The sequence below is a fragment of the Cloeon dipterum genome, chromosome 1 (genome assembly GCF_949628265.1).
Source record: "Cloeon dipterum chromosome 1, ieCloDipt1.1, whole genome shotgun sequence".
In the NCBI taxonomy this organism is placed as follows: domain Eukaryota; kingdom Metazoa; phylum Arthropoda; class Insecta; order Ephemeroptera; family Baetidae; genus Cloeon; species Cloeon dipterum.
Genome location: NC_088786.1, coordinates 39,673,240 through 39,701,072, shown reverse-complemented (window position 1 = coordinate 39,701,072; position 27,833 = coordinate 39,673,240). Strand labels below are relative to the sequence as shown.

Here is a 27,833-nt window from a genome sequence, read left to right as displayed (position 1 = left end):
CACAATACCGAAATATGCTCCTCGAGTTTTTGGGTAAATTATAATTGCTCAAACATCACGCAAGTGGGATTGACTAAATACTTAGAATTATATTAGTTATTGTCGACCAACATTTTACGTGGAAACCACATATTTTATATTTTATACATTTCAAAGAAATTACGTAAGAAGTTATTTGTGAAATTTTTTTAAATCTTATATGCCGTATTATGTGAAATGAATTATGTATTTTTCGTTATTTTCGCTAGTTCATTGTTATTCAAATTATGGCATTACTTCCTGGGGCACTTTAAACTTGACGATTTTAAAAAACCTGCTAGAAAGAGTTTTATGAAATGTGTCCAAAAAACTCAAGTGAATTTTTTTAAGTTTTGGAACAAAATGCCTATTGATAAAATTGATAAATCTTACTTGTTAAATGAGAAAAATATATTTAGGATGGCGATTTTCACACTGAGCAGACGTACCAATATTGCTGAAGACTGATTCAATTAAAAACAGTAGTTGGATCAATAATTGATTGTAAATATTTTGCTCAAACATCATATTCGCTGTGTTACCAGCTGCCACGCAAATTGAAAAACCTGTGAGATGAAAATGTAGTGAAGAAAAAGTGATGTATTGGTTGTTATCATGCGACTTGTTTTGTTTTTCTTTTCGCAAACTATTTTGAAACTGTAAAATTGCATGATTTCAACTTTTGTTTTGTTAAATAGCTGCTGCGATGCAGCTGTTGAGCGAGCACCAGCCGAAAATTCGTCCTGAATCGGCTAGACTTGTAATATATTTTCCAATAAAATTTATTTCCGAAAATAGCCTTTCGTTTTGGCGGGAAAAATAGGTGGAGTATGGTCCAACAAACAGTCACGTGAAAATGCGCGAAAAGAAGCAAGCTTTCGTCAATATTGTGACATAATTTGCATTACTTGTACTAATTTTGTCTTTTGGATCGTGACAAATTCGAGAAAATTTGCTCACAAGGAAAAAACTTTAAATGTAATCAGCCTTCTGAATATCGATTGTTTTTGACGCTACTATCAACTGCTGAATTTTAATGTGGCCAAACACCCACCCCTTTCCAAATTCTGCAATTTTTAAAAATAAAAAATAACTTTCAGCTCACCAGCATGAAGCGGAGTCTTATAGTGACACTTCACGCTAACAGTGGGAGCGATCAGCAACCAATCAGCGCGCTCGCCTGGGTCACGTGACCACTGGAGAGAGCATGCAATGTATATCCGCTAATTTCTCAAAATCTGTTCATTTTTCCTGTTTAGTACTGACATATATGTTAGAGGTCCAATCTTCAGCTTCCCATTGGTACCAACGAAATACTTTTTTGGCCAAAACTATTGATTTCAAAATAAATTTTAAATATTCTGGCAATTTTCATAGAAAATCCTGTCAGTTCTCGGCTTTAATTGTATTTTTGTAATTAATTATATAGTTAAAAATTTAATTCAAGCATAAATGCGCCAAATAAAATATATGTAAAACGTTTTTTTATTTTTTTATGCGAAAATAAAGAAAGATTAATATGAATGCAAATAAAATGTAATATATATGTCTCAAATTTTGAGCTCCTGCAAATTTTGCAAATTTTATTGCATTAAATAGAAAAAAACAATAATAAAACTGCATGGATACCATTTTATTTAATTTCACGTCTGCTAATAAAATTGTAAAAAAAAGCGGGATTGATTTTTAAAAGAACAAATGGTCGGCAAGGATCCGAGTGGCTGGTCGACGGCGAGAAGAACCTTGCCGACGAGGAGCTGTCACCTGATCTTGTTTCTTGTGGAGTAAGAAAATTAAATCGGATTAAAAAACCCTACAAAAATCTTACTAATCATCAAATATCAAAAATTTCGTTGCTCATTTGGGCCTAAAATGTAAACTCTAAATTAAGGCCATTTTTTGAGGAGAAACACAAGTTGTCAAATACAAAAATTTATTAATTTAAACTTTTTCTTTTAAGATTAAAGCACAAAACGCAATTCTTGCAGTTTTTACCAGGATATCTGCCAATTTTTTGCTTTAGAAAACATTATTAGTTTCAGGTTTATCTACATTTTTCTGATAAATCCAATTTTTTCGCGTCAAAATAAGTTAGAAACTGTGGAAAAATACAAATGAGACCGCGAATCAAAAATCGTTGAACCACGCTGAACGCTGCGATTGGTTGCCTCCAAAAACAGTTCGAGGAAAGATAAGGAGTTTATAGTAGAAATCGAATTTTTTAGTTTAAAAGCATAAAAACAAGTTTTTTCTAAAAAATTATTAACTTAAATTGCAATTTTTTTTAAAAGAAAAACAATAAATAATTAAAAACGAGGAAACACAGAGATACTAGTTACTAATATTCTTCTCATTGTCGCACACACCTATGCAAACGTGTGCGGTGCTGATTGGTTGCCTCTGAAAACACGACCAAGGTAAGATAAGGAGTTAAAAACAACAATCAAATTTACAAGTTCTAAGTAAAATACTAAATCTAGTGAACAGTATTATCAATTAAAAAAAATAATTTTATTTTAAATGTAAACAAAAAATAATGATACATGTCGGAAAACAGACGACACGTTGAAATAATTCTTCTCCTTATCACACACACAACTGCGAACGTGGGCGGAGTAACCAGGAGTAACGGATGTATTGCTTGTAAACACACGATATCACAGGGAGATGCAAATAATGTAAGCAGCAAAAGTTCCGCGTGAATAAGTTTGCTCGTTTCTAATTGCCGACCCAATAAGCAACTAACTGTGCATTGAAAATTAACGCAACCTTTTTGGGTGGAGACATGGGACATGGAGAGACATTGCAGAACCAGAAGCTTGAGGAGTCGAGAGATGCAGCCGCCAAGAGTCGGAGAAGCGAAACCTGCCATTCAAAAGGCGCTGTGCAGACTGTGCGAGTGTCCGACGTCGGACGGCCACGTCCTCGCGTCGCAGGTGGACAGGTTCAAGCTGAGGAAATGGGCCATGAAGGTCATGAACCTGACGGAAGAAGACGAAAACCTGCCGGACGTGGTCGAAGAAGACGCTTTGATCTGCTATTTTTGCATCTGGCAGGCAGAGTGAGTTTTTTCACCATCTATAAAATCGATTTGGATTTTGACGCGTGTTTTTGTAGGTTTGGGGATGAGTCTGGAGACGAGGCTGTTGCTTGGTGGCCGAAAAACCTTGATTTGGAAGAAAACGCTAAGGTTCTTCGGGAGAATTATTCAGGTAGGGAATTTTTATTAAAATAATCAACGGTGTCATATTTATTCTCCACATTTTACAGTTGGAGAAGTAGAACAGTGCTGGGTGCAGTTGGAGGAGATTGATCTGGCCAAATACGAAAAGGAAATCCCTAAAAAGAGGAAATGTGGCAGTAAAGTGTGTCTTTACTGTGGAAAGAGATACGACCAGCTGACACAACACGTCAAACGAATGCACAAAGAAGCCATCAAATGCGGAATTCGGGGCTGCATGACTTACTTTCACACCGTGGAGGAAAAAGAGCTGCACATGCAGCAAGATTTACACGACAAACGTGAAAAACCATACGAAAGCAAGAATTTTCGTTGCAATTTTTGTGAAAATGGAAAATTATATTCCTCAAGAACATTGTGGAAGCAGCACATGAGACGCATTCATCCAGAACTGGTGGCGTGCGCGCATTACGGCTGCAAAGAGTATTTCAAATCCAAGTCTGAAATGATTCTCCATGTCAACTCGTTGCACAAAAAAGGCATAAAACGAAATCTTTTGCAGTGCGAGCATTGCAAGTATTTTACCACTGAGAAGCTCATTTTGAGTAAACACCAACAGGCGAAGCACTTCCCAAAGATGTTCAAATGCGACAGTTGCGACTCCAAATTCGGCTCAAAATTCCTGGTTACTATTCACAACAAACAATATCATACGTTCAACAAGTGCAAATCTTGTGGCCTGGACGTGGCTCTCGGACTCAAGAAACAGCACAGAAAGCCATCTGTTTGCTCCAAATGCAAAATCAAATTCGAGTGCTCTGGTTTGTATCAACTGCATCGGAAGAGCTGCAAACAAAACCCCTATATTTGCAAAGAGTGTGGAGAATCGTTCAACATGGGTTTGAAGTTGAATCACCACGTGAGAAAATTTCACAGCAAAACCCCTAATTTCCGCTGCGACCATTGCGACTTTTCTACTTTTGAAAAGAGATACATGCTGCGGCACATGCAATACATGCATCTCCCAAAGGCGATTAAGTGTGCGGATTGCAACAAATTGTTTGGCTCAGAATCCATTCTCAAGATTCACAAGTACAGATCGCACAAATACGTTCGTTGCGCAGAATGTGATAACGAGATGAGCCGTCGAGCCATGTATGAACATCGGTCCATCAAGACTTGCCGCCACTGCAAGTGCAAATTCAAGTGCTCAGGACTTCTTGAAAAGCATGTCTGTCCGCAGGGTAATTTTTTCTATTGTGACAAGTGCCCGAAAATGTTTAGGAAAAGGAAAGGTTTTTATCACCATTTTGTCAGGATGCACATTAATCAATAAATAAAACGAAAAAAGCGTTATTCTAAAAAATTGAAGCGTGTTAAATTGAAAAAAACTTCAGTATATTTTGTTTTGTTTAGTGTAAAAAATTCTTCTGAAATTTAACTCTTTGGAATCTAAAAATATATTCAAATCAATGGATTATAATATATATATATATATATATATATATATATATATATATATATATATATATATATATATATATATATATATGGAAGGATCCATATTAAGTGAACCCCTGTTTGGCAAGTGGTCTTCAGATCTTGATGAAATTCGGTGGAGATGATGCCCTAGGGAACCTAAGTTAAACCATAAAATATTAGGTCAAAATTCCAAAAATTGTTCATTTTACAGGGGTTCAAAATTTGAGATTTTTGAAAAAGGTGATGTTTTCGGCGATTTGTAACTTGGACTCTGTTTATAGTAAACACAAAAATTAGGTATCCAAAATATTTTACGTTTGATGCCAAACAACTTTCCCACGATGACCAACTTCGTAGGTCAAAGGTCAAGGTCACTAAATTGGGGTCAAACTTTTCAAAAAAATCCCACATACCCAAGTACATAAAATTTGGGAAATTCAAAATAGCCAAAATGTGCCTCATATCCATGGTAACAACATATAAAAAATTGGCGATACGTTTTTTTTTCGTTTTCGAGATATTTTGAATTGAGTGTTTAAAATCGATGTTTTCCGAGTCTTCTGATCATCAATAAAAACACGTTTTCCGCTTAATCTCAGCTTCTATGGGTCCGATTTACAAAAACCGCACACCGTTTGATACGTAATGACCTCCCCTAGGTAATGCAAGTGATCATAAGGGTGCCCACCCCCTTCAAACCCTTAACCACCCCCTGGAAATCCGAAAAATTAATTTTTTCATATTTTTAACCTCTATCTCGACAAATTAAGCGTGACACCAATCAAGTATGTCGCAAAATAGTTACAATAATAAATATTATTATTTTCTTTGTAGAGGAAACCTCAAAAAAAATAAAGTTGCTAATATGAAGATATTAAAAAAATTATTTAGGTTTATTTTAAAATAGCATTATATTTGGTTTTAGTTTATTTAAAATAACTTGATTAATCTTTATTTATTAATATTTTAAAAATAAATTTAACATTTCACACTGTTCTTTTATTATTATAAATAAATGCAACCAATACAATATGTAGAACCATCATAATTTGGTGCATATTGTGTGCAATTTCAGATATTTGAATTGGTTGCATTTATTAATTTATTTTTAAAATATTAATAAATAAAGATTAATCAAGTTATTTTAAATAAACTAAAACCAAATATAACGCTATTTTAAAATAAACCTAAATAATTTTTTTAATATCTTCATATTAGCAATTTTATTTTTTTTAAGGTTTCCTCTACAAAGAAAATAATAATATTTATTATTGTAACTATTTTGCGACATACTTGATTGGTGTCACGCTTAATTTGTCGAGATAGAGGTTAAAAATATGAAAAAATTAATTTTTCGGATTTCCAGGGGGTGGTTAAGGGTTTGAAGGGGGTGGGCACCCTTATGATCACTTGCATTACCTAGGGGAGGTCATTACGTATCAAACGGTGTGCGGTTTTTGTAAATCGGACCCATAGAAGCTGAGATTAAGCGGAAAACGTGTTTTTATTGATGATCAGAAGACTCGGAAAACATCGATTTTAAACACTCAATTCAAAATATCTCGAAAACGAAAAAAAAAACGTATCGCCAATTTTTTATATGTTGTTACCATGGATATGAGGCACATTTTGGCTATTTTGAATTTCCCAAATTTTATGTACTTGGGTATGTGGGATTTTTTTGAAAAGTTTGACCCCAATTTAGTGACCTTGACCTTTGACCTACGAAGTTGGTCATCGTGGGAAAGTTGTTTGGCATCAAACGTAAAATATTTTGGATACCTAATTTTTGTGTTTACTATAAACAGAGTCCAAGTTACAAATCGCCGAAAACATCACCTTTTTCAAAAATCTCAAATTTTGAACCCCTGTAAAATGAACAATTTTTGGAATTTTGACCTAATATTTTATGGTTTAACTTAGGTTCCCTAGGGCATCATCTCCACCGAATTTCATCAAGATCTGAAGACCACTTGCCAAACAGGGGTTCACTTAATATGGATCCTTCCATATATTTTAAGAGAATATGAGCTAAAATTCTTGTTAATCAAAAATTTCTCTCCCTATAGAGTAAATTTTGGAATTATTTTTCCTCATTTCGCAACGATCGTAAAGATGCACAAAATCATGAAAGAATTGAATTAATTTATGGGATTTGTTGATATAGCCACCTATCTGTGAAAGAACTGTGTAATTTTATGAAATATATTAGACATTTATTTTATTAAATTAAATATTTGAAAAAATCCAATTTTAATTTTGAGAAGCGTTTTGAAGATTCTAGAAAATTATGCCGATTTATTTGTTCATTTTCATCATGCTACGCGGTTTTTTAAAAGCTTTTCTTATTTAAGACTTTACTAATAAACCGAAATAATTGCATTTAATTTTAAATAATATGATCCACGAGAGCAGTGTAAATCAGATGTTTGTTTGTAAAAATTAGATTTAAAATAAAATTAACACTGAAAACTAAACCAAAAAATTTGCGCCGAATTGTGATGAAAATTTGGATTTCAAAATATTTTTTGGCCATTTTATTTTTACGTTAAAATAATAAACTAAATTTTATAAACAAAGTAGCTTATTTGAACTTTTAACAATAGACGCAACAAAAAGACTTTCGTTTAAAAACTAAAATATTATTGCTTGTAAAATCGTAACAAATACATAGTTTAAATTCCACATATAAAAACGTATTATTGGAGAAAATATAGAGATAGATAAATGGAGAATTCTCAACGTTATCTTGCAATCGCGATTTTTACTGAAATTCCACATTTCCCCCAAAAAAAGTCTGGCTGTCCGATAGATCTGGATGAGAAGATTCCAAATCAGTGGTCTAGCACTGTAAATTTCGGAGAAAATTGGCAAAAACAATCTGATTGGTCAGCACCCAGCGCTGCTGGCCAACAGAGGGGGGCGTGGCACGCTGCCGCTTCCTGTTGGCGCGCAACTTGACTTCGCTCAATTATCATTTTACGTACGTTTTTAATTATCAGATAAATTTGAAATTTTGGAAATTTTCGCACATGGTAACCATAATGAATCTGTCCTTGAAAATAAAATAAAAGTTTCTTTGTATTATACGCAGTCTCTGATAGACACAAGAGAGAGTCCGAGTCCGAGTTTGCCTCTGGAAATCATTTAAATTATTAAAATGAAAAAAAAACCAGAGATAATTCTTGAATAAATTATCTTATTATATTGATTTTTCCCAAAAAAATTGTAAGGTACTTGGCAAGCCTGATTACTAAATAATTGTATGACTGTAAGTTGGCAACATTGACAATATACTTAATCGCATGACACCACTGGGAAAGGACGTGTTTTATTTCACTGCTCTTAAAGGCTGGCTGTAGGATTGGACAGCCGATTTCGTTTGAGTACCTTTGGCTCTTTGTAACTGTTGCCGAGGCTCTTGTCATTGATTACATATATGACCGCCAAGTACCTGCTTGAGTTGAGCCTGATGAGCGACGACAGGTTGTTTGGGTGCGTCCATCACTGCTAGCCGCTGCAGCTCTGTTATTGGCTAACAATGAGAGTGCACAAATAAGGTTTACAACTTCATATCCACCATATTTACCACGGACTTGCAGGAGATAACGCCGACACCAAACGCCGTACCCTGTCGGTAAAACGTCGGCACTTAATTGCCGACGTTTTCGGCGCCGAAATCGACTCGTTAACGGCCTTGCCGAGCCGAAATCGGGGCGTATAAACGATGTAAACAAACATCTGCAGGCTCACTGATGCACACGCCTCTTTTCACGTTTACGCTTAGTTTCGGCCTTATCCACGGCTGAATGGCTGTAAAAATGCTTGTCGACGGATGCAAAGTCGATCATCCCAGTCTCCTTGGCCAATTACGTCGATGTTTCTGCCCAGAAGCCAATCGGTGGACTCAAACCTATACCTCGCCTAACTAAAGGATAGGCACTAAAGGGTCCTTAACAGCTTTCGCTCAGCGCCACGAGGTGGCGCTCGCGAACTTGTTTTTTCGGGCGCGCGAAGTAAAACTCCGTTCGGCCCTGGTTTTTAGGATTCATAAAACATAAATTTTTTAATTCTTTCCTTGCTTTTCATATTTTAATCAAGTTCTCTATTTCTTTCAACTGTGATGACACCCTAATCTGATCATCCGGAGCTGTGAATTTTAGACAATTTTTTTGGCCAAAATAGTCGACCATATTTAGACTGTTTATTCTAAGAGCCAAATTAGTCGTTTTTAGACGATTGTAGCCAATTTAGACTGTTTTATTTTTCATTGTTATTATTTAATGTAAAAATCGTTTTTATTATGAAGACGGGAACTAAAGGGAAAGAAAATGCGTGAAGCAAAAACCATGCAAGCATAACGAGAGAATATTCGAGAAACATTTATCCACGCTTTGTTGGAGAGTAAAATGCGGACGAGCAAAAAGAACGCATTGTCAGATCACGAAAATAGGCAGGAATTCAGAAGAATAAGAGCGTGGGTGGTAAATTGGGAGAGCGTCGCAGCGAAAAAGGGGGATGATTCAGGGTCAACGCTCTAGGCACTGAAAAGACGCCCCTTAATTCTCATGTAAATGCAAAAGCAGCAACTCATTGTCAGTCGTGTTTCCACCCTCACTCGCTCTCTACGCGTCTGCTGTGATCTCTCCCCCTCTGAACAAGTACCAACAGGTAAGAAACAGAACTGGAATTTCATGAGTAAATATTCATAAAATATATTTCATACCTGTGAAATAATATGAGGCGATTTTTTTAAGTACTAATAGCAAGCCTCGCTTCGGCCGATTTGAAAATTGGCTAGAGGACATGGTCGGCATGAACTAGCCAGCTTTTCAGAGAAAAGCAGAGACGGGAAAGCGTATATCCTTACTTATAATTAGAGTACAAAAATGAAGGTTTTATTTAGAGAATGAATTGACCGGATTTAAAATGGAATAAGCGACAGAGCACACCTGCTCTTTTATTCCCCACTAAATAACAGTCCAAAAATTAGGTTTTTTATTTGGAGAGTGAATTGATCGGATTTAAAATCATCAATCATTCATCTTCACTAAGGAGAGTAGAGACTATAGGAGGCGACATTCGGTATCAGAGCTGATACCCCACTATATGCACGCCAGCTTTATTTGCACGGTGTTAGTATGTTGCTAAGCAACGCGACTGATTCCTAGTAAACAATCAGTCTAACAATGGGTCGCAATCTCGAAAATAGCAGGAAAGCCCCAAAATCTCGCGTTCGGGACAGTCGGACAGTCGGATGGATCGCCAATAACAGCAAAAGTGTCAGCCGCGAGTCATAATAGTAAGTGAGCTAAACAAGCTTCTCGTCTAGTGTGCACCAGGTGTGCAAACACAAACAGACTAACCTGAAGACTTTTGCTGTTATTGGCGATCCATCCGACTGTCCGAAGGTCTGTATCCGTCCCGAACGCGAGATTTTGGGGCTTTCCTGCTATTTTCGAGATTGCGACCCATTGTTAGACTGATTGTTTACTAGGAATCAGTCGCGTGTCGCGTTGCTTAGCAACATACTAACACCGTGCAAATAAAGCTGGCGTGCATATAGTAGGGTATCAGCTCTGATACCGAATGTCGCCTCCTAGTCTCTACTATCCTTAATCTTCACTAAATACGGCAGTCTCATCGATCATAGGGGGCGTGGAACTCACGCTTCTGTTGCCTCTGCTGCTTAATAAGCTAACGCATTTTTGTACATTATTCAGAGCGCATGTTTTGACCTTTGGGAGCCAATCTCGGGCCCAAACTATAGTTTGATTTTTGTTCTTTTCAGAGCCCAAAAGCTCTTTTCTTAAATTTGATGGCGCGCCCTGCAAAGAAAAGAGGGCCAGCGCCGCGGGCAAGAAATGTTGAACATGACTAGCAAAATAAAGCTAAAACTAAATTTATGGGATTATTAAAGCTGACAATAAGAAAGGAATCGCCTCAGAAGCATCGTAAAATATCAGGAGTACGCCAATTAGATTGCAGCAATCAAAGAGCGCTGGACGCTGATTGGTTGCCTCTACAAACATGAGATAATTAAGAAAAGGAGTTGATATTGAACTTGAATTTTTAAGTTTTAAAGTTTTAAAGTAGAAATCTGAATCTATTTTTGAAAATATTGTCTAAATGACTTATTTAATATAAATGGCAAAGAGAAAAATACCGAAAAAAAATACCAGTTTCAAATGTTCTTCTCCTTGTCGCACACACCTCTGCAATCGGGAGCGGTGTCGTTTGTAAACAGTAAACACATGACTTCACAGTGCATGCACATGCAGCAAGAATTCCGCGTTCCGCCTGAAATCATTTGCTTGTTAATAATTGCCGACCCAATCAGGAACTAACTGGGCAATGAAAAATAACGCTAAAAATCTTTTTCGGTAGAGACATGGAGAGACATTGCAGAACCAGAAGGATACGAGAGATGCAGCCTCCGCAGCTGCCAAGAGTCGGAGAAGCAAAACCTGCCATTCAAAAGCCACTGTGCAGACTGTGCGAGTGTCCGACGTCGGACGGCCACGTCCTCGCGTCGCAGGTGGACAGGTTCAAGCTGAGGAAATGGGCCATGCAGGTCATGAACCTGACGGAAGAAGACGAAAACCTGCCGGACGTGGTCGAAGAAGACGCTTTGATCTGCTATTTTTGCATCTGGCAGGCAGAGTATGTTTATTTCACTATCTATACAATTTATTTTGATTTTGACGCGTGTTTTTGTAGGTTTGGGGATGAGTCTGGAGACGAGGCTGTGGCTTGGTGGCCGAAAAACCTTGATTTAGAAGAAAACGCAAAGGTGCTTCGCGAGAATTATTCAGGTAGGGAATTTTTATTAAAATAATCAACGGTGTCATATTTATTCTCCACATTTTACAGTTGGAGAAGTAGAACAGTGCTGGGTGCAGTTGGAGGAGATTGATCTGGCCAAATACGAAAAGGAAATCCCTAAAAAGAGGAAATGTGGCAGTAAAGTGTGTCTTTACTGTGGAAAGAGATACGACCAGCTGACACAACACGTCAAACGAATGCACAAAGAAGCCATCAAATGCGGAATTCGGGGCTGCATGACTTACTTTCACACCGTGGAGGAAAAAGAGCTGCACATGCAGCAAGATTTACACGACAAACGTGAAAAACCATACGAAAGCAAGAATTTTCGTTGCAATTTTTGTGAAAATGGAAAATTATATTCCTCAAGAACATTGTGGAAGCAGCACATGAGACGCATTCATCCAGAACTGGTGGCGTGCGCGCATTACGGCTGCAAAGAGTATTTCAAATCCAAGTCTGAAATGATTCTCCATGTCAACTCGTTGCACAAAAAAGGCATAAAACGAAATCTTTTGCAGTGCGAGCATTGCGAGTATTTTACCACTGAGAAGCTCATTTTGAGTAAACACCAACAGGCGAAGCACTTCCCAAAGATGTTCAAATGCGACAGTTGCGACTCCAAATTCGGCTCAAAATTCCTGGTTACTATTCACAACAAACAATATCATACGTTCAACAAGTGCAAATCTTGTGGCCTGGACGTGGCTCTCGGACTCAAGAAACAGCACAGAAAGCCATCTGTTTGCTCCAAATGCAAAATCAAATTCGAGTGCTCTGGTTTGTATCAACTGCATCGGAAGAGCTGCAAACAAAACCCCTATATTTGCAAAGAGTGTGGAGAATCGTTCAACATGGGTTTGAAGTTGAATCACCACGTGAGAAAATTTCACAGCAAAACCCCTAATTTCCGCTGCGACCATTGCGACTTTTCTACTTTTGAAAAGAGATACATGCTGCGGCACATGCAATACATGCATCTCCCAAAGGCGATTAAGTGTGCGGATTGCAACAAATTGTTTGGCTCAGAATCCATTCTCAAGATTCACAAGTACAGATCGCACAAATACGTTCGTTGCGCAGAATGTGATAACGAGATGAGCCGTCGAGCCATGTATGAACATCGGTCCATCAAGACTTGCCGCCACTGCAAGTGCAAATTCAAGTGCTCAGGACTTCTTGAAAAGCATGTCTGTCCGCAGGGTAATTTTTTCTATTGTGACAAGTGCCCGAAAATGTTTAGGAAAAGGAAAGGTTTTTATCACCATTTTGTCAGGATGCACATTAATCAATAAATAAAACGAAAAAAGCGTTATTCTAAAAAATTGAAGCGTGTTAAATTGAAAAAAACTTCAGTATATTTTGTTTTGTTTAGTGTAAAAAATTCTTCTGAAATTTAACTCTTTGGAATCTAAAAATATATTCAAATCAATGGATTATAATATATATATATATATATATATATATATATATATATATATATATATATATATATTTTAAGAGAATATGAGCTAAAATTCTTGTTAATCAAAAATTTCTCTCCCTATAGAGTAAATTTTGGAATTATTTTTCCTCATTTCGCAACGATCGTAAAGATGCACAAAATCATGAAAGAATTGAATTAATTTATGGGATTTGTTGATATAGCCACCTATCTGTGAAAGAACTGTGTAATTTTATGAAATATATTAGACATTTATTTTATTAAATTAAATATTTGAAAAAATCCAATTTTAATTTTGAGAAGCGTTTTGAAGATTCTAGAAAATTATGCCGATTTATTTGTTCATTTTCATCATGCTACGCGGTTTTTTAAAAGCTTTTCTTATTTAAGACTTTTTACTAATAAACCGAAATAATTGCATTTAATTTTAAATAATATGATCCACGAGAGCAGTGTAAATCAGATGTTTGTTTGTAAAAATTAGATTTAAAATAAAATTAACACTGAAAACTAAACCAAAAAATTTGCGCCGAATTGTGATGAAAATTTGGATTTCAAAATATTTTTTGGCCATTTTATTTTTACGTTAAAATAATAAACTAAATTTTATAAACAAAGTAGCTTATTTGAACTTTTAACAATAGACGCAACAAAGACTTTCGTTTAAAAACTAAAATATTATTGCTTGTAAAATCGTAACAAATACATAGTTTAAATTCCACATATAAAAACGTATTATTGGAGAAAATATATAGAGATAGATCAATGGAGAATTCTCAACGTTATCTTGCAATCCCGATTTTTACTGAAATTCCGCATTTCCCCCCAAAAAAGTCTCTGGCTGTCCAATAGATCTCGATGAGAAGATTCCAAATCAGTGGTCTAGCACTGTAAAGTTCGGAGGAAATAGGCAAAAACAATCTGATTGGTCAGCACCCAGCGCTGCTGGCCAACAGAGGGGGGCGTGGCACGCTGCCGCTTCCTGTTGGCGCGCAACTTGACTTCGCTCAATTATCATTTTACGTACGTTTTTAATTATCAGATAAATTTGAAATTTTCGCACATGGTAACCATAATGAATCTGTCCTTGAAAATAAAATAAAAGTTTCTTTGTATTATACGCAGTCTCTGATAGACACAAGAGAGAGTCCGAGTCCGAGTTTGCCTCTGGAAATCATTTGAATTATTAAAATGAAAAAAAAAACCAGAGATAATTCTTGAATAAATTATCCTATTATATTGATTTTTCCCAAAAAAATTGTAAGGTACTTGGCAAGCCTGATTACTAAATAATTGTATGACTGTAAGTTGGCAACATTGACAATATAGTTATAGTTAGTCGCATGACACCACTGGGAAAGGACGTGTTTTATTTTACTGCTCTTAAAGGCTGGCTGTAGGATTGGACAGCCGATTTCGTTTGAGTACCTTTGGCTCTTTGTAACTGTTGCCGAGGCTCTTGTCATTGATTACATGACCGCCAAGTACCTGCTTGAGTTGAGCCTGATGAGCGACGACAGGTTGTTTGGTGTGCGTCCATCACTGCTAGCCGCTGCAGCTCTGTTATTGGCTAAGATCGTCATCCTTGATCACGAGCTCTATGAAGGAGTCCTCTCCGTGAACTACTATGGCTTGGTTTTGAGAATCCTCAAAAATCTATGGAATACATGCTTCATTAGTTCGTATTCTGGAATAGATTATGACAATATCGAGATTGTCATTGCTCTTCTCGCAGATGTCATCCTGGAACTCGATGAGCGCAAAAGATTCCAGGTTTGTTTGCAAAATATCCTGAATTTGTGTGATGATATTTCAACGCGGCGTTTTTTGTATGTTTTAGATTTGGATGATGAAATACTCTGGTGATTTTATGCGTAATTATATCGAATTGAACAAGCAAAGGGTCGAATTGATCTCAAAGGAATATAAAAATCTGTACACATCTCAGGATAAAGGGAAAACCAATTTTAACTAATTCAATATTATATGTCATACACAGTTTAATAGGAACGAATCAACCGTTTGATGGCACATCAGGCTGATGGAAATGTAAAATAATCACGGGAATGAAATTCTTAGGTCGGCACGCCTCGTTTTTGACGCTTCTGACTGGCCGCTGGACTGTCTCCTGATTGGCCTCCTTTATTTCGACGCCATATTGACTTCTGACCAGCGGGAACCAATACAGATTTCAACGCGAGAGCAAGAATCATTCAGGGGCGCGCCCTGCGAGACGACAGCGCTGCACATCCGCGCCTCCTGCCGCCCCCGGCAAGAACAGCGCCTTTTCTTACAGGATATGCAAGCCCTGGAACGACCTGCCACTAATTTTGAAAGACTGTGATGCATTAAAATTTCCACCCTTTTGCGAGAGAGAACAGTAGTCCCTGTGGTGCAACTTTTAAAGTGTTTGTGAATGTGATTTTAATTTTCAACTACTCAACGGCGCGAGACAACGTCGAATCAACCTTTTGTTTCGCGCGTTTAATGCACATCCTGCTTGTCATTTTTTGCCTTTGTTCATGTAATTTTCTTTACTGGAACGAAATGTTATGAGTCATGAACAACAAACATCAATAAACATACAACAATCGGGACACCGGTACCACTAATGAGTCCTAGTCGTGTTGCAAAGTTTCTTGTTTTCTCTTGTTCACAGGTGGAAAACGAGCAGATGCGGACTCAATAATTAGACTTGTGTAAAGCTTATTGAGTGGTATATTTTATTAAAAGTTATTTCAACTTTAAAATTTGAATGTTTTAACTCGACCATATTCCTAACAAAATGAAAAAAGCAGTAAATTTGTTCCATTTTTTAAAAATCATTTTTAAAACGCGGCTTCAAGTCTATAATTCAATAGATAAACCCAAGAATTTTCATTTGAAGAGAATTGAAAGAAATAAAGTATAGAACATTGAATTTCGAAAAATGGCTTCCATATTCTGCAGTAAAAACCTCTCATGAATCTTTGAATAAATGCAAAACGCAATTTTTTGGAGTCTTCATGCATTAAAAGGGAAGGTTGTCAAACGAAACACAATTCGCATTCGATAAGAGTGCCCCCTTTCGCCTGAGAAATCAGCTAGTCGCAAGAGTAGACATCTTCTCACATCCAGAAAGAGCAGTGAAGCACACAACAGATGGCACAGACAGTACCAGTAGTCACGTGACTCAATCCCGCCATCCCATTGGCCAAGAGCAAGCACGCACTGCTTGAATTAAGAAGAAGAGAGAAGCATGAGATATGATCGACTGCTTTGCTTATATCAGCCAATGATGTTGGTGGATCGAGTCACGTGACTTTTTCTAACTTTGTGTTAAGATTAACTGCTTTTGCTGGGTAAGAGCAGATGTCTCTACTGTCGCCTGAAGCAGAAAGATACGGAGTTAAGAGAACAACTCGAATTTTGAAGTCTTAAAGTATAAATCGAAGGCTATTCTAAATTTACTAAACTAAATGAGCAATCTAATACAAAATGTAAATCTAATAGCAATAAAAAACAAGGAAAAACAGAGATACAGGTTAGTACTTACTTTTTTCTCCTTGTTGCACACACCACAGCGAACGCAAACGGGGGGCCAGAGGTGTTGCTTGTAAACACATGGCTTCACTGCTTCACAAGAAGATGCAAATAATGCAAGCAGCAGATACCGCGTGGAAAAATTCGCTTGTTTACGACAGCCGTGCCGACCCAATCAGGAACTGGGCATTGGCAATTATTGCTTAAAACCTTTTTGGGTGGAAACATGGAACGTAATTCCAGAAGCTTAAGGAGTCAAGACATGCAGCCACCAAGAGTCGGAGAATCAAAACCTACCATTCAAAAGGCGCTGTGCAGACTGTGCGAGTGTCCGACGTCGGACGGTCACTTCCTCGCGTCGCAGGTGGACAGGTTCAAGCTGAGGAAATGGGCCATGAAGGTCATGAACCTGACGGATGAAGACGAAAACCTGCCGGACGTGGTCGAAGAAGGCGCTTTGATCTGCTATTTTTGCATCTGGCAGGCGGAGTATGTTATTTCCCTATCTATAAAATTTATTTTGATTTTGACTCGTGTTTTTGTAGGTTTGGGGACGAGTCTGGAGACGAAGCTGTGGCTTGGTGGCCGAAAAACCTTGATTTGGAAGAAAATGCTAAGGTTCTTCGGGAGAATTATTCAGGTAGGGAATTTTTAATTAAAATAATCAACGGCGTAATTTCTATTCTCCAAATTTTACAGTTGGAGAAGTAGAACAGTGTTGGGTGCAATTGGAGGAGATTGATCTGGCCAAATACGAAAAGGAAATCCCTAATAAGAGGAAATACTGCAGTGGAGTTTGTTTTTACAACCAGCTGGCGGATCACGTCAAGAAGAAGCACAAAGAAGCCATCAAATGCATAATTCGGGGATGCACGACTTACTTTCACACCGAGGAGGAAAAAGAGCAGCACATGCAGCAGGATGCACACGACAAACGTGAAATACCATGCGAAAGCAAGAATTTTCGTTGCAATTTTTGTGAAAATGGAAAATTATATTCCTCAAGAACATTGTGGAGGCAGCACATGAGACGCATTCATCCAGAACTAGTGGCGTGCTCGCGTGTAGGTTGCATTGAGTACTTCAAATCCAAGTCTGAAATGATTCTCCATGTCAACTCGTTGCACAAAAAAGGCATAAAACGAAATCTTTTGCAGTGCGAGCATTGCGAGTATTTTACCACTGAGAAGCCCAATTTGAGGCTACACCTACAATCGACGCACTTGCCAAAGAAGTTCAAATGCGACAGTTGCGACTCCAAATTCGGCTCAAAATGCCTGGTTAATTTTCACTACAAACAATGTCATAAATTCGACAAGTGCGAATATTGTGGCCAGGACGTTGCTTACGGAATCAAGGCACGCCACAGAAGGACATCGATTTGCTCTAAATGCAAACTCAAATTCAAGTGCTTGGGTTTCTTTCAACTGCATAGGAAGAGCTGCAAAGAAGCCTCCTATAGTTGCAAAGAGTGTGGAGAATCGTTCAACGTGCGTTGGAAGTTGAATCGCCACGTGAGAAAGTGCCACACCAAAACCCCGAATTTTCACTGCGACCATTGCGACTTTTCCACATTTGATAAATATCCTATGATGGAGCACATGCAACGCAATTATTTTCCAAAGACGATTAAGTGTGGAGACTGCAACCAACTGTTCGCCTCTAAATCATTTCTCAAGAAACACAAATACATGCGACACGAATACGTTGGTTGCGCAGAATGTGCCCAGGAGATGAGTCATCAAAAGATGTTTAAACATCGGACCATGAAGACTTGCCGCCACTGCGAGTGCAAATTTAAGTGCTCAGGACTTCTCGCAAAGCATGTCTGTCCGCAGGGGGATTATTTTCATTGTGACAAGTGCACGAAAATTTATAGGAAAAAGACAAGTTTGTATAATCATTTTGTCAGGACGCACATTGATGCATAAATGAAATGAAAAGCTTTTTCCAAAGAATTGTAAAACGTGCTAAATTAAAACAATTTTCCAGGATAATTTTGCTGCAGTTTTAATTTTTGCAGGTGTTTTGAGTAAAACAAATTTGTGAAATATGAATCTAAAAATTTATTCAATATTCAAAACACCAAATAATCTCATTGAAAATATATTATTCATAAACCCCTAATTATGCTCTCTCTGCAATTTACACAGTAAAAACGATTTTGCAACCTCCAAAAGGGTCTCCTTGGGCAGTAGCTCGGGGGTGATAAACGTGATGGGGCCGTCGGAGGCCGCAGTGGCGGCCGCTGGGGGCGAGGTGCTCAGGAAGCCAGGGTCGACCTGCTCATGGAAGAAGCCTCCTCAGTTCGGCGGCCAGCTGCGAGGTGAGCTCGACGTGGGTGCGGCAGGCGACCTGATTTGCCCCAACATGCACCTGCAAACCTAAGGATGGCTGCCGGACGCTCCGCAGCAGCTACCCAAGAACCACACACAGTTTTATGTATAAAATTGGTCTTTCTTTTATTTTTTCTAAAACGACCAGCCGAGCGCAGTTTAACTTAAAGTAACTTTGGCGCCCCAAACTGTATTTTTCCCCATCACTGACTGGCACGTGACACCCCAGAGGTGTCAAACCACCCCCAAGCTTCGAGGTGGCTATCGCCGGCTCGGAACGGAGACGTTTTCCTGGCCTCTGCCTACTTGTTGACCCTCTTTTGCCTTGCCAGTCAAAGTAACAATTTGTCTTTTATTTTCAAAGTCTCGTCCGCGTTAACTTAACTTCAGAGTAACGTAATTATGGCCAATTTCACGATTGAAAGTCTTTTCCTCTCTGAATAATAAAAATCAAACAACTTAATTTCTAAGCACAATTCTCCGCTGTTTGTCTTTCACTTGACGAGCAAAATATAATTAAAGAAATCTGAATATATCATCATAATTAAAGGCTCACTTAAAGGCAGCCTTTTCTGTCTTAAAGCTTATTGAATATTATTTAAAGTGATTTAAATTGATACAACCGCGGCATGTCCTGATTATTCTCGGCTTGTGGCCTCGCGTGGCTCTCGACGTTGAATAATTAAGATAATTAAGATTGGCTCCGGGACTTATCAATTGTTTACGAGGAAATCTTAGTTCGACTGATCCTGTTTGGGCCTCCTGGCCAATGGAGGAATTAGAGCAAAATATTAAGAATTAAATAATATCTGAGACAACTGAGACGCTCCAGTTCTGCGGGCTGTAAGCCAAGGGGTCGGAGGGTAATAATCATGTATTTTGGTATACGCTGTGTTGCAGATATTCGCAACAACCCCAAAACTGGTGGATTTTTGGCTCATTTCAAAATTGGCGCAATCTGCTATTCAGTTGCTCCATTACTTCCTGGGCGCTGTAAAATAACGTGATTCTTATAACAAAAGATCCATAATTTTCACTGACGAATTGATTTTTTACCCTTTTTTGCAACAAGGAAATTCAAATTTGGTTATTGAAAGTTGCGCAATTTTACCGGGGCCAGGACATTATCAGAAAGAACGCCAATCAAAGCGCGCTGAACGCTGATTGGCTGGCTCGTAAATTCCGATAGAGTTAAGATAAGGAGTTTATAGAATAACTCGAATTTTTAAGATTTAAAGAAAAAATCTAAAGCAATTTTAAAAAATAGCGTCTAAATGACTTATTTAATATAAATGGTAAAGAGAAAAATACTGGAAAACGTGGAAAAACATAAGATACCAGTTTCATACTTTCTTCTCCCTGTCACACACACCACTGCGAACGGGGGCGGTGCCGTTTGTAAACAAAACACACGACTTCACAGTGCATTGTATGCATCAAAAGTTCCGCGTGAGAAAAATTTACTTATTTATGACTGCCGACCCAATACAATCAAGGAGCTGGGCACGGAGCATTGAAATTTAACACTTTTAAAACCTTTTTGGACGGAGACATGGAGATGGAGAGACAATCAAGGAGCTTAATAAGGAGTCAAGTAGGAAAAACTCGGATTCAAAAGTCGCTGTGCAGACTGTGCGAGTGTCCGACGTCGGACGGCCACGTCCACGCATCGCAGGTGGACAGGTTCAAGCTGAGGAAATGGGCCATGGAGGTCATGAACCTGACGGAAGAAGACAAAAACCTGCCGGACGTGGTCGAAGAAGACGCTTTGATCTGCTATTTTTGCATCTGGCAGGCAGAGTAAGTTATTTCAAGATGATATAATTACAGCTATTTAATTTTGACGCGTGTCTTAGGTTTGGGGACGAGTCTGGAGACAAGGCTGTGGCTTGGTGGCCGAAAAACCTTGATTTGGAAGAAAACGCAAAGGTGCTGCGGGAGAATTATTCAGGTGCTTAAGCATTTTTAATAGAAATTTCATCATTGCTATATTTCTATTCTCTTAAATTTGACAGTTGGAGAAGTTGAACAGTGTTGGGTGCAGTTGGAAGAGGTTGATCTGGCCAAATACGAAAAGGAAATCCCTAAAAAGAGGAAGTACGTCAGTGGAGTTTGTTTTTACTGCGGCAAGAGATATACCCAGCTGGCGGGTCACGTCAAGAAGAAGCACAAAGAAGCCATTAAATGTGGAATTTGGGGCTGCATGACTTACTTTCACACCAAGGAGGAAAAAGAGCAGCACATGCAGCATTATTTACACAAGAAACGTGAAAAACCATGCGAAAGCAAGAATTTTCGCTGCAATTTTTGTGAAATCGGCAAATTGTATTCTTCGCTAAAATCGCGCAGGCAGCACATAAATCGCAAGCATCCAGAGCTAGTGGCATGCTCGCTTGTAGGCTGCATTGAGTACTTCAAATCCAAGCCTGACATGATTCTCCACATCAACTCGTGGCACAATAGAGGCACTAATCAAAATCTTTTCCAGTGTGAGCATTGCGAGTATTTTACCACGTCTAAATACGTGTTGAGAAAACACGAACAGGCCAAGCACATGCCACAGACGTTCAAATGCGACGGATGCGACGCAAGTTTCGGCTCAAAATGCCTGGTTAAATTGCACTACAAAAAATTTCATACTTTCGACGTGTGCAAATCTTGTGGCCAGGACGTTGCTTACGGAATCAAGGAACACCACAGAACACCATCTGTTTGCTCCAAATGCAAACTCAAATTCACGTGCTCGGGTTTGTATCAATTGCACAGGAAGAGCTGCAAACAAGCCCCCTACAGTTGCAAAGAGTGTGGAGAATCGTTCAACGTGTGTAACAAGTTGAATAACCACGTGAGAAAATTTCACACTCTTTTCAAAAATATCAAGTTACGCTGCGACCATTGCGACTATTCCACATTCGAAAAGGGCCGCATGGCGGAGCACATGCAATGGAGACATTTACCAAAGACGATTAAGTGTGGAGAGTGCAACCAATTGTTTGCCTCTGAATGTATTTTCAAGAAACACAAACACATGCGACACGAATACGTTCGTTGCGCAGAATGTGATAAGGAGATGAGCCGTCACAACATGTTTAAACATCGGACCATCAAGACTTGCCGCCGCTGCAAGTGCAAATTCAAGTGCTCAGGACTTCTTGCAAAGCATGTCTGTCTGTAGAGCAATAATTTCTTTTGTGACAAGTGCCCGAAAATTTACAGGGAAAAGACAAGCTTGTTTTACCATAATGTCAAGAAGCATATTGATGTATAGTTAAAATTAATAGTGACATTCTGAAAAAAAAACTGTTGCTTATTAAGTTATAAAAGCCTTCCAGTAAATTGTCCATTTTGCGGGTATTTTGCTACAGTTTCAACTTGTGTAGGGTTTTTTGTGTAAAAAAATATTTTTGATATAAATAATTTGAATCCAAAAAAATGTTTATTATTCAAATTACAATTTTCTGCTTAGATAATAATTCTTTAACACCGAGGTCAGGGTTGCGATCTGTGTTTGTTTCCGCTGGTCCGAGATCAATATGGCGTCGAAATTTTCAGTTTCAATATTCGCTCATTATGAAGCTGTGCAGTCAAGTTGTGGGCATCTTACAATTTGACTCTACTTGCTGTGAATTGCGCTGTCTTCAAAAACAGTTAAAAGCGCAGCCCTAGAGGCTGGAAGCCGTCCGAGCTCGAAGGCCAGCCGCCAATCAAAACTTGGGTGGCTCAGATCTCAAAAAATGTCTACTCTTGACAGAAGATATTGTTGATGGACCATTTTCCCTCTGTTGAATCATTAGAGCGCGATCATTATGTCCCGACGTGTAACGTACATTTAATAATCAGTTAATTCTTAAATATCAGGAGTACGCCAATCAGATTGCAGCAATGAAAGAGCGCTGAACGCTGATTGGTTGCCTCTTGAAAAAACAGAGAGTTAAGAAAAGGAGTTGATTTCATAACTTGGATTTTTAAGTTTATAAATAGAAATCTAAAGCTATTTTTGAAACTATCGATTAAATGACTTATTTAATATAAATGTTAAAGAGAAAAATACTGAAAAACGTGGAAAAAATAAAGATACCAGCTTCATTTTTTCTTCTCCTTGTCGCACACACCACTGCGAACGGGGGCGGGGACGTTTGTAAACACTTAACACAGTAAACAACACACGACTTCACAGTGCATGCAGCAAGAGTTCCGACTTCCAAATGATTAAATTAGCTTGATTATGACTGCCGACCCAATACAATCAAGGAACTAGGCACTGGGCATAGAAATTTAACGGTTAAAACCTTTTTGGACGCAGACACGGAGATGGAGAGACGTTTAAGGACCTTAAGGAGTCAAGTAGGAAAAACTCCGATTCAAAAGCCGCTGTGCAGACTGTGCGAGTGTCCGACGTCGGACGGCCACGTCCTCGCGTCGCAGGTGGACAGGTTCAAGCTGAGGAAATGGGCAATGAAGGTGATGAACCTGACGGAAGAAGATGAAAACCTGCCGGACGTGGTCGAAGAAGACGCTTTGATCTGCTATTTTTGCATCTGGCAGGCAGAGTGAGTTATTATTCAAAGTGATAAAATAGCAGTTATTTAATTTTGACGCGTATTTTAGGTTCGGGGATGAGTCTGGAGACGAGGCTGTTGCTTGGTGGCCCAAAAACCTTGATTTGGAAGAAAACGCTAGGGTGTTGCGGGAGAATTATTCAGGTACTTGCACATTTAAAAAAAAATCATGGCTATTTCTATTCTCGTAAATTTTACAGTTGGAGATGTAGAACAATGTTGGGTGCAGTTGGAGGAGATTGATCTGCCCGAATACGAAAAGGAAATCCCTGAGGAGGAGGAGAGGAAATGCGACAGTGCAGTTTGTCTTTACTGTGGCAAGAGATACAAGCGACTGGTGGAGCACATCAGACAGATGCACAAAGAAGCAATCAAATGCGGAATTCGGGGCTGCACGACTTACTTTCACGCCGAGGAGGAAAAAGAGCATTACATGCAGCATTATTTACACGAGAAACGGGACAGCAAACCTGACGAAAGCAGCAAAATGAGTCGCAAATTCTGTGAAAACTGCAATTCGTATGTCTCAGTAAGTTCTTGGAGAAAACACATGAATCGGAAGCATCCAGAACTTCCGGTGGCGTGCACGCATCATGGCTGCCAAGAGTACTTCAAATGCAAGCCTGAGATGATTCTCCATATTAACTTCTGGCACAAACGTGGCATAAAACAAAAATTTTTGCATTGCGAGCATTGCGAGTATTTTACCGCCGAGAAGAAGCATTTGAGTATACACCAACAGTCTAAGCACTTCCCAAAGATGTTCAAATGCGACAGCTGCAACGCCAGATATGGCTCAAAATTCTTGGTTAATTTTCACTACAAACAACATCATACGTTCGACGTGTGCAAACTTTGTGGCCTGGACGTGGCTCTCGGACTCAAGAGACAACACACAAGGTCATCGGTTTGCTCCAAAAAATGCAAACTCAAATTCAAGTGCTCGGGTTTGTCTCAATTGCATAGGCAAAGCTGCCAAAAAGTCGTTATTCGCAAAAATAGTGGAGAATCGTTCACCAGGAGTATAAGAAGGTTGAATCGCCACGTGAGAAAACTTCGCACAAAATTCCCGAGTGTTGACTGCGACCATTGCGACTATTCTACATTTGATAAATATCTGATGCAGCGGCACATGCAAACCTTACATCTTCCAAAGATCATTAAGTGTGTATTTTGCAACAAATTTTTTGTCACGGAATTTCTCAAGCATCACACATACGTGCAGCACGGAGCCGCTCGTTGCGCAGAATGTGCGCAGAATAAGATACGCCGTTAAAACCATGTTGCGACATCGGATCATCAAGAATTGCCGCCACGGCAAGTGCAAATTAGAGTGCGATGGACCTCTTGAAAAGCATGTCTGTCTCGTCTGCAGTGTAATAATTTCTATTGTGATAAAGACATGTTTGTATCAATATTAGTCAGGATGCACATTGATGGATATATAAAAAATAAAAAGCTTATTCTAAAAAATTGTAGCGTTCTAAATTATAAAATCTTACCGAGATAATTTTGCTACATTTTCAAATTTGGTAGATGTTTTGTTTAAAAAGTATTTTGTGCAATTGAATTATTTTGAATCTAAAAATCTATTATTCATTATCAAATTACAATAAAATCTTTTAAATTTTAATGCTTTTTTTCTTATACATATTGTTTAATGCCAGGGTCCAGATTGCGATCTGAGTTTATTCCCGCAGTTCAGAAGTCAATATGGCGTCTAAATAATGCAGGCCAATCAGGAGACGGTCCAGCGGCCAATCAGACGCGTCGAAAAAGAGGCGTTCCAACCTAGTAATTTCCCTTCCGCGCATTTTGTTACATTTCCATTAGCCTGATGTGCCATCTAATGGTAAATTAGCCACTTCAAAAACAGTTAAAAGCGCAGCGCTAGAGCCTGGAAGCCGTCCGATCAAATAAAAATTTGGGCGGCTTAAGATCTCGCAAGATGTCTACCCTTGACAGATGATAATATGTTGATGTACCATTCACCATTCTACCGCTGTTGCATCATTAAAGCGCGTTCATTATGTCCCGGTGCGTAACGTACATTTATTAATCAGATAAAAGTTCTTAAATATCAGGAGTACGCCAATCAGGTTGCAGCAATAAAAGAACGCTGATCGCTGATTGGTTGCATCTTGAACTATGAGAGAGTAAAGAAAAGGAGTTGGTATCACAGCTTCAATTTTTAAATTTAAAAGTAGAAATCTAAAGCTAGTTTAAAAACTATCGACTAAATAACTTATTTAATATAAATGGTAAAGAGAAAAATACTGAAAAACGTGGAAAAACTAAAGATTCCATTCGTATATTCTTCTCCTTGTCGCACACACCACTGCGAACGGGGGCGGTGCCGTTTAAAAACAGTAAACACTGTAAACACACGACTTCACAGTGCATGCAGCAAGAGTTCCGCATGATTAAAATAGCTTGATTATAACTGCCGACCCAAAACAAAGCAACAAACTGGGCACCGACCATTGAAATTTAACGCTTAAACCTTTTTGGACGGAGACATTGAGATGGAGAGACAATCAAGGAGCTTAAGGAGTCAAGAAGGAAAAACTCCGATTCAAAAGCCGCTGTGCAGACTGTGCGAGTGTCCGACGTCGGACGGCCACGTCCTCGCGTCGCAGGTGGACAGGTTCAAGCTGAGGAAATGGGCCATGGAGGTCATGAACCTGACGGAAGAAGACGAAAACCTGCCGGAAGTGGTCGAAGAAGACGCTTTGATCTGCTATTTTTGCATCTGGCAGGCAGAGTGAGTTTTTTCATGAGCCCTAAATATTTTAATTTGATTTTAACGCTTTTTTTTAGGTTTGGGGATGAGTCTGGAGACGAAGCTGTGGCTTGGTGGCCGAAAAACCTTGATTTGGAAGAAAACGCCAGGGTACTGCGGGAGAGTTATTCGGGTATATTAGCATATTTAATAAAAATTTCATCATGGCTTTTTCTATTCTCTTAAATTTTACAGTTGGAGAAGTTGAACAGTGTTGGGTGCAGTTGGAAGAGGTTGATCTGGCCAAATACGAAAAGGAAATCCCTAAAAAGAGGAAATGTGGCAGTAAAGTGTGTCTTTACTGTGGAAAGAGATACGACCAGCTGACACGTCACGTCAAATACATGCACAAAGAAGCTATCAAATGCGGAATTCGGGGCTGCACAATTTACTTTCACACTGTGGAGGAAAAAGAGCAGCACATGCAGCATGATTTTCACAAGAAACGTGAAAAACCATGCGATAGCAAGAATTTTCGCTGCAATTTTTGTGTAATCATCAAATTGTATTCCAAAGTAAAATCGTGGAGGGAGCACATGAGACGCAAGCATCCAAAACAGGTGGCGTGCTCGCGTTTAGGCTGCATTGAGTACTTCAAATCGAAGCCTGAAATGATGCTCCATGTCAACTCGTTTCACAAAAAAGGCATAAATCAAGATCTTTTTGAGTGCAAGCTTTGCGATTATTTCACAACGAGGAAGGACTTCATGGTGCTACACCAACAGGCGAAGCACTTCCCAAAGAGGTTCAAATGTGATAGCTGCGACGCCAGATTTGGCTCGAAAGACCTGGTTATCATTCACTACAAAAATTGTCATACATTCGACAAGTGCGAATCTTGTGGCCAGGACGTTGCTCGCGGACAAAATGCACCCCACAGAAGGCCATCGGTTTGCTCCAAATGCAAACTCAAATTCAAGTGCTCGGGTCTGTTTCAACTGCATATGAAGAGCTGCAAACAAGCCCCCTATATTTGCGAGGAGTGTGGAGAATCGTTCAACGTGCGTTGGAAGTTGAATCGCCACGTGGGAAAATTTCACCCCAAAACCCCAAATATTCGCTGCGACCATTGCGACTATTCCACATTTGAAAAGGTACAAATGGCGAGGCACATGCAATACAGACATTTACCAAAGACGATCAAGTGTGGAGAGTGCAACCATTTGTTTGCATCTGAATCATTTCTCAAGAAACACAAATACATGCGACATGAATACGTTCGTTGCACAGAATGTGCGCAGATGATAAGCCGTCAAGACTTGTTAAGACACCGGACAGTAAAGACTTGTTGCCAGTGCAAGGGCACGTTAAATTGCTTAGGACTTGTTGCAATGCATGACTGTCCGCAGGGTAATAATTTATATTGTGACAAGTGTCCAAAAATTTATAGGAACAGGACCAGTTTGTATAATCATATTGTCAGGAAGCACTTTGACGTGTAATTAAAATAAAAGGCTTTATTCTAAAAAAATGTCGCGTTCAAATTGAAAAAAAATAACCAGGTTAATTTGGCTGCAGTTTCAATTTTGAGTAAAAACAATGTGTGAAGTTTAATTTGAATCTAAAAATATATTCACTATTTAAATTTCATTAAAATTTTTTGATTTAATATATTTAAGCGCCTCATTATGTTCTGTCTGATATTTTCACAGCAATAAACAGGGCATTTAAAAAAGAGTCTCCT

The 27,833-nt window shown here is 38.7% G+C and overlaps 5 protein-coding genes across 5 annotated transcripts; all 5 read left to right on the top strand.

The window, feature by feature from the left end:
* Window positions 1-2,777: 2,777 nt before the first annotated feature.
* On the top strand, window positions 2,778-3,253 carry LOC135942982 (uncharacterized). Its single transcript, XM_065489356.1, has 2 exons — window positions 2,778-3,079; window positions 3,136-3,253. Exons 1-2 carry the CDS (start codon window positions 2,811-2,813, stop codon window positions 3,251-3,253), a joined length of 387 nt encoding a protein of 128 aa, XP_065345428.1. The 5' UTR covers window positions 2,778-2,810.
* A 7,250-nt stretch (window positions 3,254-10,503) lies between these two features.
* Window positions 10,504-11,519, top strand: LOC135942974 (uncharacterized). Its single transcript, XM_065489346.1, has 2 exons — window positions 10,504-11,344; window positions 11,402-11,519. The coding sequence occupies exons 1-2, from the start codon at window positions 11,073-11,075 to the stop codon at window positions 11,517-11,519; spliced, it is 390 nt and encodes a 129-aa protein (XP_065345418.1). The 5' UTR covers window positions 10,504-11,072.
* Window positions 11,520-20,230: 8,711 nt separating this feature from the next.
* LOC135946830 (zinc finger protein 490-like) lies at window positions 20,231-22,235 on the top strand. Its single transcript, XM_065495250.1, has 3 exons — window positions 20,231-20,608; window positions 20,665-20,759; window positions 20,824-22,235. Exons 1-3 carry the CDS (start codon window positions 20,361-20,363, stop codon window positions 21,981-21,983), a joined length of 1,503 nt encoding a protein of 500 aa, XP_065351322.1. The 5' UTR covers window positions 20,231-20,360; the 3' UTR covers window positions 21,984-22,235.
* Window positions 22,236-22,971: 736 nt separating this feature from the next.
* On the top strand, window positions 22,972-24,848 carry LOC135937969 (oocyte zinc finger protein XlCOF6-like). The gene is made up of 3 exons (XM_065481388.1): window positions 22,972-23,358; window positions 23,417-23,511; window positions 23,568-24,848. Exons 1-3 carry the CDS (start codon window positions 23,120-23,122, stop codon window positions 24,641-24,643), a joined length of 1,410 nt encoding a protein of 469 aa, XP_065337460.1. The 5' UTR covers window positions 22,972-23,119; the 3' UTR covers window positions 24,644-24,848.
* A 419-nt stretch (window positions 24,849-25,267) lies between these two features.
* Window positions 25,268-27,617, top strand: LOC135946483 (zinc finger protein 182-like). Its single transcript, XM_065494712.1, has 3 exons — window positions 25,268-26,131; window positions 26,188-26,282; window positions 26,345-27,617. The coding sequence occupies exons 1-3, from the start codon at window positions 25,893-25,895 to the stop codon at window positions 27,589-27,591; spliced, it is 1,581 nt and encodes a 526-aa protein (XP_065350784.1). The 5' UTR covers window positions 25,268-25,892; the 3' UTR covers window positions 27,592-27,617.
* Window positions 27,618-27,833: the final 216 nt, after the last annotated feature.

Bases quoted from the DNA above. Each gene is read 5' to 3' on its own strand.
- LOC135942974 (XM_065489346.1), top strand. From the start codon at position 11,073: ATGGAGAGACATTGCAGAACCAGAAGGATACGAGAGATGCAGCCTCCG. The intron at 11,345-11,401 runs GTATGTTTATTT...GTGTTTTTGTAG, and splicing joins TTTTGCATCTGGCAGGCAGA to GTTTGGGGATGAGTCTGGAG.
- LOC135946830 (XM_065495250.1), top strand. From the start codon at position 20,361: ATGGAGATGGAGAGACAATCAAGGAGCTTAATAAGGAGTCAAGTAGGA. The intron at 20,609-20,664 runs GTAAGTTATTTC...CGCGTGTCTTAG, and splicing joins TTTTGCATCTGGCAGGCAGA to GTTTGGGGACGAGTCTGGAG. The intron at 20,760-20,823 runs GTGCTTAAGCAT...TAAATTTGACAG, and splicing joins GCTGCGGGAGAATTATTCAG to TTGGAGAAGTTGAACAGTGT.
- LOC135946483 (XM_065494712.1), top strand. From the start codon at position 25,893: ATGGAGAGACAATCAAGGAGCTTAAGGAGTCAAGAAGGAAAAACTCCG. The intron at 26,132-26,187 runs GTGAGTTTTTTC...GCTTTTTTTTAG, and splicing joins TTTTGCATCTGGCAGGCAGA to GTTTGGGGATGAGTCTGGAG. The intron at 26,283-26,344 runs GTATATTAGCAT...TAAATTTTACAG, and splicing joins ACTGCGGGAGAGTTATTCGG to TTGGAGAAGTTGAACAGTGT.
- LOC135937969 (XM_065481388.1), top strand. From the start codon at position 23,120: ATGGAGAGACGTTTAAGGACCTTAAGGAGTCAAGTAGGAAAAACTCCG. The intron at 23,359-23,416 runs GTGAGTTATTAT...CGCGTATTTTAG, and splicing joins TTTTGCATCTGGCAGGCAGA to GTTCGGGGATGAGTCTGGAG. The intron at 23,512-23,567 runs GTACTTGCACAT...TAAATTTTACAG, and splicing joins GTTGCGGGAGAATTATTCAG to TTGGAGATGTAGAACAATGT.
- LOC135942982 (XM_065489356.1), top strand. From the start codon at position 2,811: ATGGAGAGACATTGCAGAACCAGAAGCTTGAGGAGTCGAGAGATGCAG. The intron at 3,080-3,135 runs GTGAGTTTTTTC...GTGTTTTTGTAG, and splicing joins TTTTGCATCTGGCAGGCAGA to GTTTGGGGATGAGTCTGGAG.